The following is a 12,308-nucleotide window of genomic DNA, read 5'->3' as shown; positions in this document are numbered from 1 at the left end:
TGGGTTTTTGAAGCTCGGCGCTCGGTAAAAGTTATTCGAAGATTTATTCCAAGCCTTCGAATAAAAGATACAGATAAAAGATGAAAAAATTATTCGAAGTTCGAATAAATCCGCTTTGAATAGAAAAAATTATCTTTATTCGTCGGATAAATTCTCGACGAATAAAATTATTTATCCGATACTCGTCCAATAAAGATGCTTTTTTTTATTCGAACCTTCAAATAACAAATAAAGATAAAGTATCTTTTACTCAAATTTTCATTTAAATAATTTTTTATCCCAAATAATGCCCATCTCGGCGAGGGCCGTTAGCACCGTGAAAGATTTACTTAATATTTAATTGAATTTAATAATTACAAAGAGTGTATCATGAACAAAGTGCATGCACTTGGAACTGTTACAGAAATATGTAAGATCACCCTTTCGATGAAGAATCGAATGAGGTTTATAACACGAGCGACTGGAATCCGCCTCTTTTGAGGAGTTTAGTACACACTGCATGTCTAGCCTTCCTTTAATTAGTTTTGGAGGCAGGTCTCTGGAAGTTGTGGATGCATTCGCTTGTATGGTCTGCATTGCGACTCAATAGGGATTGTTAGGATACCATAAAACTCCAGATGTGACACAGAACACAGGTAGGTGTGCTGGGCGCTATGTCACCAACGCACTAAAGGACTGAAATGAAGGAAACACTTTTGTTTTTTCAATGATCGTCGCAAAAAATTGTTCTTCCTTGAATATGGATTGTACCATGGTATTGGGTTGTAAAGGGGTGTTAAACAGAGCTGCAATGCAGCCCATAAAAAATTAGTAGAACGGTGAAATAAAGAGTAAACTAGAATGTTTTCGAGTAAAATTATTTAAAAATAGTTCTAATGTGTTTTTAAAGTCATCTAGTAAAAATCTTATGGTGCTGAGGTGGAAAAAATATTTATTCACGAAAGAAAATTTTTTTTAATTAATAATAACAGTAGCTATATATATGAAAAAATTTAAGATAGTGTTGATGACAATAGCTCATTATTAAATTAATATTCAGTTTGGTCGCTTTTAAACTTCGATATGAGATCTGTATTTGTTCGAATTTTTCCGGATTTTCCATTTTTTACAACTAGAGTTTGCAACTACAAACTTGGAAAAAAATAAAATACGTATCATTACAATTAATAATATTCTTAATTTATATTAATTAGAGATTTTGTACACAAGATTTACATGTTAGTTACATATTTCATATAAACACTTTAGCTGTACGTTCTAATCTTGGTTAAAAAAATAATGTGCGTTCAGTTTTATGCTAAAAGACGGACCGGTTCTGTTCCAGGAAAGACTGACCGGTTCTGTGCCATGCTAAAGCGGCGATGTTACGAAAGTGGGAACGCCGAAACCCCGGGCGTGAGCACTCTCATTCCTCTCTGATAATAGCTGTGGGATGGTTTTTCGGGGGCGGCAAATCCTTTGTTTAATACGTAATTATACAATATAATAGGCGTTGCATTGACATTGTATATGTCACCGCTAGAGCGCTCGCCGTCAACATTCTCAATAAGAACCCGGTTATGACTTTTGTAAGAAATGCGATATTAATTTGTAAGGGGATGTGTAAGGAGGAGATTATTGTATAAGCTGTTTATATTGTTTTGGTATCTTAACGTGTATCTATATTTGTTTATTTCAACAGGCGTCTATATTTTTGTAGCTCAATATGTATCTATGGGCCAATAATGGCCTAAGATGTTATTAATAAAAAAAAAAAAAAAAAAAAGAACCCGGTTATTTAAGAAAATGTGTCCTTATATCTACATTCTGCCGAATATTGCAAATTATGCCTAGAAAACGCAAAAGTACGACCTGTTCGTTCGCGAGCGCTCTAGATTTATCTTTTATCTAACGCTTTTCACCCCTGGAAAGCCCCATCTTTGCATTATCGAACAATGATTTGCCGCCTCCTGAACCCTGGCAATCTTTTTCGTTCTTGCGGATCTAGCGTTGTGTGGGGCATACCATGGCACACGCACACGGCACACACACTGTCATTTGAGCTTCTCCTAGCGGCCGTTGGTAGCGTGAAGATCGCTAGGAAGCTTCTCCTAGTTCCTGTTTGGAGCGTGGCGACTCAAGGCCACGTAGGAAAACTGGCCCTTAAAAAAAACGCTATCGTACTGACCGTCGGTAATACAGATCTGTCGGCAACATTTGGCTAGCAGTTTGAGCGTTTTACCATTTTACTACAAGTGGCGCCACTTTCGCTTCCTGGGAAGCTCTGTCAACTTCGAATCAGCAAACGTGACATTTCAGTATAGCAATGTACATATGTGATACTTAACCTAATTGTTATTGTTTTTGGAAAATTTGTCAGATATCAGATAATAGATATCAACAACCAATTAGCGACAATGGCTGAATCAACGTTCGCGAAATCGGCGAGCGAATCACAGTTTATTCGAAACGAACCTGTGAATTACACTACCGGTATTGATAACTTTAAATTTGTAAAATAAATTTAACTCGCTACATAAATAATGCTTTTTAGAAATTCGACAAATGATGCATGGTTTCGGAGATAGTAGCGAGCCTCTAATGGAATCTGCAAGAATTGTTGAGGAAGTAGTTTTACAACAAATGAGGACGATCGTAAAAAAAGCGTGCGAAGTTTCCGAAAGACGAGGAATTTCAAAAAAGGGCACCAACATCTGTGCGGAAGATCTAATCTTTTTGTTACGCAAAGATAAAGTGAAGTTACAGCGACTTATAAAATATTTAGGCAGGTCTAATGTTATCATTTAATTCCAGGACATAGCCGGATAAAAATACTTACCTGAACATTTACTTTACAGAATTAAAAGATTACAAATCTTCTTTGAACAAAACTATAGATAGCGATATGCCCGAGGATATTCTAAACGGTGAAAGTGCAGAAAATTCCAAAAATAAAGGACCATTTCATAGTTTTTTAAATCAAATTGACAACACCGGTGAACTCTTTGAAGACGCATCCACCGTGGACGAGATTAAACAACAGAGATGCGTTCGTGCTGAAATAATGACACGATCCATGGATGAAGCTAGATACTTAAAATTCAGTAAGGCCCGGAACGCGTCGTTTGCAAATAAAAATAGACATAAATTTAGCGACTGGCTGTCACCAGAAAGTGAGCATTAAACTGAAAATATGCTTGCCAATAGGCACAACTTCAGGCATTAAGTATGCTTTCATTTTTTATAGGTGAGATAACAATAACAAAACAAGGATACACAATTCTGGGATATTTAGCATACGAAACGGTAGCACAAATTGTAGATTTATCATTGTTGGTAAGGCAGGACCAAAATAAAATTTATGGAGATGCTATAGATCGACTCAGACTCAGTTATGTGAATCCATACACTTATAAGCCATACTACCATGGCAAGGTTTGTACTATTAAGAAAAAATCACATGTGAAACTCGTAGAAAAATTGTAACAAATCTCGTTCAATGTTTTCTTGTTAGGTTGCTGTAACAAAACCAATATCACCCGCGGAAATTATCGAAGCTCTCAGGAGGTTCTGGTCTCCGCAATTAGATATGACAGGCCCGTTCGATCGTTGGTCAATGAGGAAACCACATTTAAAACTTCTCGCCTGTTAACACTTTAGGAACCGATAATTTTTTATTTTTTTTCATGGCAATCAGAAATAGAATTTGAAATTACGTAAATTTACGTCATCGGCAGCGAATATGTTAACGTAATTTTGTTGTCCCGAGGAAACGCAATTCGAAATGCGTTGTCAGTATTTTATACCGGAAGTATTTTGTTGGATTTTGTCAGCATGTCAACAATATAGAATATTTTAAAATTGACCAATGTTTATTGACATATTCCTGTACCTCCTACACTATTTAACTTAATCGCTAATTTTACACATGACCGTTACTACGCAAATTAGTCTAGTTCCCCATATATTTTTTTTACAAAATTTTCTAGTCATGTGACCTATTTTTAACGTAAGATTCATAGTATTCCTTTTTACAGTATTTTTGTATATGTTACATTTGGTAATCCCTGATTTGAGTTATAATCATATAATTATAATACAGTCGATTTTTGAACTAATGTATGATACGTTTCTGTTCATTGTACTTTTCACAAAATACTTGGATCTTTCCTTCGGCTTTATGATATTACGAACGTATCGCTCGGAATATTCTCGAATTCCATTCTTTGATACTCGGGACGAGTAACACGTGAATCAGCAGAAATAATTCCGGACTTCGCTTCTTCGAACTCGTCCTTAGTATAGTAATTGTAAAACCTCTTCCTAACATTCAATGTGCTAAGTAAGTAAATACTATCTACAAATTTGAGCTAATCCGACGAACTTTGCAGTCGTTTTATGAATTCACACAGATACTAATTCTGCTTTTGTATCATGGTGAAAGCAACGTCGATACTCGGACTTTTCCTTCAGCACCACCAGTTATGCAAGTTCCGGATTGATTGGCGGTAGACCAATCGCAACAGAGTGTGCCTTTATGACCACCCAATTCTAAGACTTTGGCTTGTGCACCTGGTGGCATCTGCAAAGTAATTTCCGTTTTAGTATGTACTTTAAAATGCAATTACTAATGCATTGAAAGCAAGGATTAGATCTCAGTAGCATCGTCTGATAAAAATGACGTACCTTGTATATATTTCCTCCGGTTTGTGTACAGAGTAGCATATAATTACCGCTTTGGTCGAAAGTAAACAGTTTTCCATGGACTGTATTTTTCTCCACTTTGATCTTCGTCTCCCAAAGGATCTTTCCCGAGTGATTCAAACTTCTTTGACATAATTTGCCGTCTTCGCTTTGCGTGCAAATGTTCGTATAATCGTTAATTAATTCTATATCGATGACTGGGCTTGAATGACAACTAATATTATCAATAATTTCGTTCCGTCTCAAATCGTGAATCAAAATATTTCCGTTAGATAACCCTGTGATAAGAAGTTGACCGTTGTGATTAAACGCAGAGCATAACGCGGTTACGTTTTGTTCCAATGGTAACGTTCTCTCCAATTTTCTCGTTTTAATATCGTATAACAAAAGTCTCCCTTCGATCGAATCCGATACGGAACACACGAACGTGGATTCGGTCGGATTGCAGAGCAGAGTTATGATTCGTGAGTTCTCGTGTTGAATATCCCACAAAGTTTTACAGTCGCGAGTATCGTGCAACTGGATTAAACCATTGTTATCACCGTGTAAAAAATAACGTTCGTTCTTTGAGATCCAGTCTAGCGCTGTTATAGCTTTGTTCGAGTTCGCTGTAGCAGAGATATATGTAGTAACAGTCCTGTCCGACAAATAGAACAAAATATATTAGATCGAAGCATTAGCTTGCAAATAAATCTAAGCTTGATAGACTTACTTTGGTGACGGTATCGGAGTCCAGACTTTAATAATACCATCAGCATCGCCCGTAGCGACGTACGAACCGCTCGCATTACTTTTACATTGGATTATCGATGTTTTATGCTCCGTATACTCCTCCTGAAAATTAGTTTTTTTTTGTTACATGAAATTTGCAAAACGTTCGCAACATAAGTAAAATTGTATTACCTGGCTAAGAAGAATATAAGTGGAATCAATTTTATCTTTAGCCTTCCTTTCGGCCACCGCGTCGATGGACGAGTCTCTTTTTCTAGAGCTAGTTAATCTTGAATCACAGCTAATGCTTCTTTTGGTAACAGTATCAGACTTACTGATTGAACTCAATTTCCCCTTGGTGTTCGTTCGTTTCGTAGATACTGCCTCGGGTTCGGTCGTCTTCCTTGAACTTGCTGCAGATTTTCTACTTAAAATGGGACTAGAACCTCCACCTATATTTCGTATCAGGTTCCTTAGAGTCTTGGGGTTTTCTAATAAAGGAGATTCTCTACTCGGATAAAAATAAAAGAATTAGCTATTTACATATCCTTTCTACTAATAGTTCAATTTTTACAATAGACGCAATGCTTACTGTGCTATTATATAAAAATCGTCCATAATAGGCGGATGCTGAGGAGCTGGTCCTGGATTTACATCCATTATATTATCGATCTTAACCGAATCGCTTAATCGTTGCCTGAGGGCTTCATTCTCCTCTTGCAAGCGTTTTAATTTATTTGTATCTTCGTCTATAGTGAGTAGCGTTGGTAGTGGCATACACTGTAAAATTTAAATAAATATGCTTTGTACATTTCATTTTACAATCTCATGATTTCTGTGTTCTAGAAGAACTTGTAACAAATTCTCTTTATTGAAAAGATTATGAACTTCCACAAAACCTAGTATGTTAGCGATTCATGGAACTGATAATATGAGAGGCAAGATGCAAAATACCTTTCACCTACTTGGAAAATAGTAGCAAGGAAATTGTGTAGGGATAGTAACATAGTGTCTTGCCACTGTCTACTAAAATGTACAGAGTATGCTGGATTGTCTTCTGGATTTTTAACGAATGGTAATGCTGTAAGATAGAAAGGGAATAAAGTAGAATAAATCGTATCTCTTACAAATCTTGGAACCGAATGAAAGGAGCTGTTGGATATCCTACCGAACCATTCCTTCCATTCCGAATGGCCCTGCAGTTCTGGTGTCATTTTCATAAAAAATTCTTGAATTCGATCCTGCTTATTATTCAATGCTGCGTTTACCAAATACATTTTTAAAACAGCATTTTCCAATTTTCTCACAGCTGGTGTAAAATGGCTCTCCAGCCGAGAAAACATTTTTGTATCCAAGTGCCCCCATAATTCTCTCAAAGATGTTAAGTCATAATTGTACACATATTGCATCAATTGATCCACAATCTTGTCTACCTAATAACAGATGATAGAGCATGAATTCACAAAGGATTTCTATGTGCAATGTCTTTTACGTATTGTTTTTGTATATCCTTCTGTTTCCACAGCATTTTGCTGTGCACTTACCCGAAAGCCTTTCTCCTTCTCAGCTTTTAAGTCATTATCGAAAGCTTTTAAAGTTTGACTAAAACCTCTAAAAAGTAAGTATTCCTTGACCAATTCGTCTACATACTGGATATGAGACATTTTCCCGCGATTCTTTTCGAAATATCTCTTTTTTCCTTCAACTGACAACTATGTATTGTCATCCTTTGACCATTTTGATACTCGCTGAATATACACATAGTGAAAGTTTCGTGTTATCGTTTTAAGAACAGTACTACCAATACTCGTTCCATAAAGAACTCTAGGCACGGTGATAATTAATTTGTATTTTTGTTTAAGTAATGCTGCGAACCAATACCAAATAAACATACTAACTTAAACGTATATTAAATAAATGAATGGCGATTACTAATAAATTCAGCAAACGCTTAAAATTTATATTATTGCCACTTGATGGCGTGATCACAATATTGATTGGTCTATAGCTTGGGTATATAGATATGTACCGCCACACGATGTTACAAACACATATTATAATATTGTTGTAACATTAAATATTACATAAAATATCTCATGATAAACAGATTATTTTTTCTGTATTTTCAAAAATGTACTATATACCACTGAATATTATCATAAATATAACAAAGAATTTTTCTCACGATTTCTACTAATAAAGAAATTATATTTTAGGCATAAATCAAATATTACATTTGTTTGAAGAAAAAAGAAAAAAAACAGTAGTTAATTATTATTGTCTGTATTTTAAAGGAGGCTCATGAACGAACGTTTTTACCAATCTATGGATGATAGACTAGATTTTCGTTCAGTACTCTCAATCTCTCAGTACTCGGTACGATCTCTTCTTACTCACTAGCAAAATGTCGTCCGTGGAAGTTGGTTCGCAACCTGTCCGGGTATCTCCTCTTATTAAAGTGAGTACCATCACTTGTTCTATTAAAATTCGAAAAACGAACATAGTCTAGTACTGTTTAAAATAGTTGTTCCGAGAACTAATCACCTGTCATACGTTCTTTTGTTATTCGAACGAATATCCGTTTCGGATATTCAAGTTGATCGCATTACATAATTTTTATTGGATTTTGACAAAACTATTAACCAACATCCACGAGATTAAATATAAATGAAAATGATTTGTTCTTTCTCTGACGTGTTAATAGATTTATGGTCGTCAATGAACTTTACTATTATTTCTTAACCTTGTCTACTGACTGAATGCTGAACAGTTGCAACTGTATAAACTTACTAATTTTTAATATTTCATACAGTTCAGTCGATGGAGTTTTCTATTGCTTGGAGTTGTTTGGGGATCTTACCATCAACGCAGGTTCAGCAAAAAGGAAGCACAACTTCGTGAGAAAGAATTGGCTGAGAAGCCTATGCGAGATGCAAAACTAGCTGAAGAAAGGAAGCGTGCTCAAGAAGGTAAAAGACAGTCTGATTGAGGATTAATTCAAATTACTATTATAATATTTCTATATTACGCATAACTCAACAAGTAAAATGTTGAAATACATTAGCTCTCTTTTATTAAATTATAATCAATCATATATTCCTCTGTTTCAGCTGAAAAGAAAATGTTGGACGATCTCGTTTCAGGGAAACTGTAATAAATTTTATCATTGCCTTAGCGTTAGTGTAAATGGTTATTGTCAATAAATCTATCAAACGAGATCCATTATGTGTACATTCATATTTAGAATTTGCAGTGGGCATGACTCATAAACTTTCCATTGTATTATTTATGAAATAAAATAACATACAGTGCATTATTCTAAGACTTCGTTTTTATATTGACTTTCATACTTCGTACAAATTTTCGTTGTGACTCGTTAATAAAATTATCATATTGTTAATGACGTGTCGTATAAATTATTAAATATTTTCTTCATTTTTTAAAGTGAAAAAAAAATCGCCCGAACAGGGACTCGAACCCTGGACCCTTAGATTAAAAGTCTAATGCTCTACCGACTGAGCTATTCAGGCATTTGGATATAACGTGTTTAAAATACGTCATTTTCTTAGTTAAATTACAATGACATTAAATTGAAGATGTAATTATCATAAAATTAACATAACATAATTGCATATTTTACAAAGACAGATAATTGTGCATTGATTTTAGATTATGTAAAAGTATCGATTCTTATAAAGTAGTTTTTCTTAATTAAAATAGTAAGATTTAAAAAAAAGAAAAATTTTATTTATTCCTGCGTGATTGATTAATAAAGTCAACGAAACTTCGTGTATACTATATAGTAGCAGGCATGCACAAATGAAAACTACATCAATTAATATCTTTCTAATATATTCTTTATATATTATATTGTAGAACATCTTTCATATTCCTTCATTTTATACACGTAACACAATAGTTTTCAGAAAATTGTAAAATATTACATTCTCGTGAATTAAGTATTACTTTACTATAAAAAATATATTACATTCGTATAAAAATAAATACACAAAATCATGTGTAACTTATAATGACATTTTCTTAAAATGATGTCTTCAGGTTACATACTTTCATGGTGACAGATCTATTACATTGGAATGAAGATAAAAGTATTTTTGTACATTTTTAGTAACAACTTTCTTAAATGCTTATATTGTAAATGATAGAGGTTTCAAACATAACACTGAGGTAATGGGCCAGAAGTCCAAATACAGATCATGCGCATCAGATATTTGTATTGTCAAGGAAGCATCCAGAAGTTTTTGTTCCTGCATGTATCTGATATTTCCTTTTTACACTGGAACCAATTTCGTTTTGTTCTCTCGAGTAATCAGTTGTAGAAGACTGCCATTAGTAGGACGGTCTTGTCCCTGTGACCATTTCCAGAATAGTCTGTCAAATAAAACAATAATGTTAGTAGGTAATAAAACCAATTAGAAGAGAATTAGGTGTGTTCATACTCTGCCACAAATTCGAGAGGAGTCCAAGCACTGGTATCAGCATTGGACATCCACTTTCTATTCATAGGTGTGTCCAAAGTTACAGGTAAAATAGCAGTCACTAAAGAATCCTTTGGCAGGCCACTCTCTTCAGATGCCAAAGACTTTGTCAGATGGTGAACGGCTGCTTTGGCCATTCCATAGCCGATCATTCCTAGTTAGATGAAACGATATAATTTATATGAAAATATAAAAAGATTGTTTTCAAATAAGTTTAAAAGAATATGTACCCGGTGTGCCGTTTAATGCAGGTTTGGCACCAGTCAATGAAAGGAAACCTCCTTCTTTTAAATGATGGGCAGCGATACTGCTAGCGATGACTGAGCTCCATACACTCTGCTTCCACATGAGATCACTATTCTTTACATAATCAGAATGGGCAGCATTTCCACCAGCCCATCCTCCAGCTACGCAAATCACACCATCTACTTTATCCCCATTTAAAATATTGGTGACTTGCTGGAGAACATCAGTTTCCTAAAAATATACATACATGTACATATAAATTTATTTTTTTATAAAGAAGTATACAATTACCTGTTCCTGCCAGGAGTTTTCAGGTTTTACAATTATGCTTACATCTGCCTGATCATTTTTTTTCATATCAATGGACCCAACCCACTGCAATTATAAAAGCAGCATATAATAATAATGTTTTTAATTTCTTTACAATATAGACAATATTAAAATTTGAAATGAAATTTTTCAATAATCATGACAGTATAATTCCAAGGTTTCATAATGTGAAAGGATCTAGTTACCAGTAATGGCCTTGATCTAATTGTCCTACATGGTTAAGAATTATTCAACAATTACGATGAATCGTAATATTTATATCGATAAAATAATATTTAAAAATACTAAATTATAATTTAAGCACACTATCAAAATAATATGTGAAAAAAAAACACATCGCGAAAATTTAGAAATCATATATATTTAAGAAAATATCAAACGTATGTTAATCATTGCACGGAGTTTTCAAACAGCTACAAGATAAACTTAAGAAAAGAAAAAAGAGATAAAAGAACATTTTTTATAGTAAAAAGAATATTACTATCGTTTGAGATAAATCTTGCGCAATGAAATCTCTTTGCTCGCATACTTCTGAAAGTAATAATTATTCGTTATTAATTTTGTAATTATTTGTCATAATTCATGCTATTAATGTTCTACAATAATTCTCATGTGAAGAATGTTGGTCGTCATTAATTTATAGAGTTAGTATTCTTCGAAATTATAAGGAAAAGCTGAGACTTCCTCTAACAGCGAAACCGACGTCAATTATAGTGAAACAGATGCTCAATCTTTTTAGTTCTAATAAACACTTTTGTACAGTTAACTTACCCAATTATTTGATTTAAATGTCGAGACACAAACAGAGCCTAAGGCTCCTCTACCGCCGTATACGAGAACGCGTCCTACTGTATTCGCCATTTGTTCAATAAATGAGAAACAACTTCGCGATATAGGTTTCGGGTGTTTGCGCGATTTTATACGGAATAATACGAAGTCATACGAGAAACTCTCGGAAAAGTTCGTGAAAGGAGTGCCGGATTGCCGGATCTCGACATTAACTATGATCATAGATCGCCAATCGAGTGGTTGATATTACATCAACAGAAAGAACTTCAAACACATTGCAAAATAACGCCCTACTTAAATGTATTAAAAATCAAACACTTATTAATAAAAGTATTTAAACTTGTATTGGAAATTATTATCGTGTGACACATACAGTTTAACATTAATTTCTGTTAGTAACTGGCGAACTCTTGTTCGTTGGCTTCGAAAAAGGATGTTAGCGAATTTGAATTTTACAGACAACACATCGTCTGTCTCCTTTTAAAATCAGTAAAGAAATGTTTTCTATGGTTTGCTTAAAACTATGTATGAAATATAAACTTCGTATTAACACATAAGAATTAATATATTTGAAGTAATGGAAATCTTCAGTAAATATCGCTGAGAACAAACAATCGTGCCTAAAAAATTTCAATTTATCGCACATGTCCGTTCGATTAAAATGAACAAAGAAAATATTTTCTATGGTTTACTTTACTACAAGTAGTGTATGAAATATTAACTGTGTACGAACTATAAGCTTTATATTGATGTACATTCGAAATAACAGCAATTTTCAATAATACCTTTGAAATAAAAGGCTTGTGCTCAATAACATTTGAATTAGCCGCGCTTGCCCGTTCTTTTAAAATTGGCAAAGAAAATATTGTGTTATGATTTACATAAAGTTTTATGTACGAAATGTAACGTTTAGTGTCAATGTGTGAGTATTAGTATATTCGAAATAATAGAAATTTTCAATAATACCGTTGAGACGAAAGAATTATACTGAATAACGTTTGAATTTCCCGCGCGCGTTTTTCACGGCGAGTGGCAACGTCGCAACGACAG

At 34.1% G+C, this 12,308-nt stretch overlaps 4 protein-coding genes and 1 non-coding gene across 5 annotated transcripts; 2 read left to right on the top strand and 3 right to left on the bottom strand.

Moving 5' to 3' along the window:
- The first annotated feature begins 2,283 nt into the window (after positions 1–2,283).
- Positions 2,284–3,844, top strand: Spt3 (Transcription initiation protein Spt3). The gene is made up of 5 exons (XM_076794872.1): positions 2,284–2,472; positions 2,534–2,764; positions 2,838–3,152; positions 3,227–3,414; positions 3,494–3,844. The coding sequence occupies exons 1-5, from the start codon at positions 2,397–2,399 to the stop codon at positions 3,629–3,631; spliced, it is 948 nt and encodes a 315-aa protein (XP_076650987.1). The 5' UTR covers positions 2,284–2,396; the 3' UTR covers positions 3,632–3,844.
- A 14-nt stretch (positions 3,845–3,858) lies between these two features.
- LOC143358033 (WD repeat-containing protein 91) lies at positions 3,859–7,583 on the bottom strand. Its single transcript, XM_076794869.1, has 8 exons — positions 6,939–7,583; positions 6,563–6,827; positions 6,360–6,475; positions 5,987–6,174; positions 5,587–5,902; positions 5,396–5,517; positions 4,666–5,320; positions 3,859–4,561 (listed from the first exon to the last, which is right to left on the bottom strand). Exons 1-8 carry the CDS (start codon positions 7,056–7,058, stop codon positions 4,412–4,414), a joined length of 1,932 nt encoding a protein of 643 aa, XP_076650984.1. The 5' UTR covers positions 7,059–7,583; the 3' UTR covers positions 3,859–4,411.
- Positions 7,584–7,713: 130 nt separating this feature from the next.
- Positions 7,714–8,716, top strand: Atpsyne (ATP synthase, subunit E). Its single transcript, XM_076794874.1, has 3 exons — positions 7,714–7,852; positions 8,207–8,363; positions 8,505–8,716. Exons 1-3 carry the CDS (start codon positions 7,799–7,801, stop codon positions 8,546–8,548), a joined length of 255 nt encoding a protein of 84 aa, XP_076650989.1. The 5' UTR covers positions 7,714–7,798; the 3' UTR covers positions 8,549–8,716.
- Positions 8,717–8,851: 135 nt separating this feature from the next.
- Positions 8,852–8,924, bottom strand: Trnak-uuu (transfer RNA lysine (anticodon UUU)). The gene has a single exon. It is a non-coding gene; the product is annotated as a tRNA-Lys (tRNA).
- Positions 8,925–9,229: 305 nt separating this feature from the next.
- On the bottom strand, positions 9,230–11,495 carry Dhpr (dihydropteridine reductase). Its single transcript, XM_076794873.1, has 5 exons — positions 11,241–11,495; positions 10,431–10,514; positions 10,124–10,370; positions 9,855–10,047; positions 9,230–9,786 (listed from the first exon to the last, which is right to left on the bottom strand). The coding sequence occupies exons 1-5, from the start codon at positions 11,478–11,480 to the stop codon at positions 9,687–9,689; spliced, it is 864 nt and encodes a 287-aa protein (XP_076650988.1). The 5' UTR covers positions 11,481–11,495; the 3' UTR covers positions 9,230–9,686.
- Positions 11,496–12,308: the final 813 nt, after the last annotated feature.

The sequence above is a fragment of the Halictus rubicundus genome, chromosome 10 (genome assembly GCF_050948215.1).
Source record: "Halictus rubicundus isolate RS-2024b chromosome 10, iyHalRubi1_principal, whole genome shotgun sequence".
Lineage (NCBI taxonomy): Eukaryota > Metazoa > Arthropoda > Insecta > Hymenoptera > Halictidae > Halictus > Halictus rubicundus.
The sequence above is the reverse complement of the archived record's forward strand: the minus strand, read 5'-3'. Positions and strand labels throughout refer to the sequence as shown.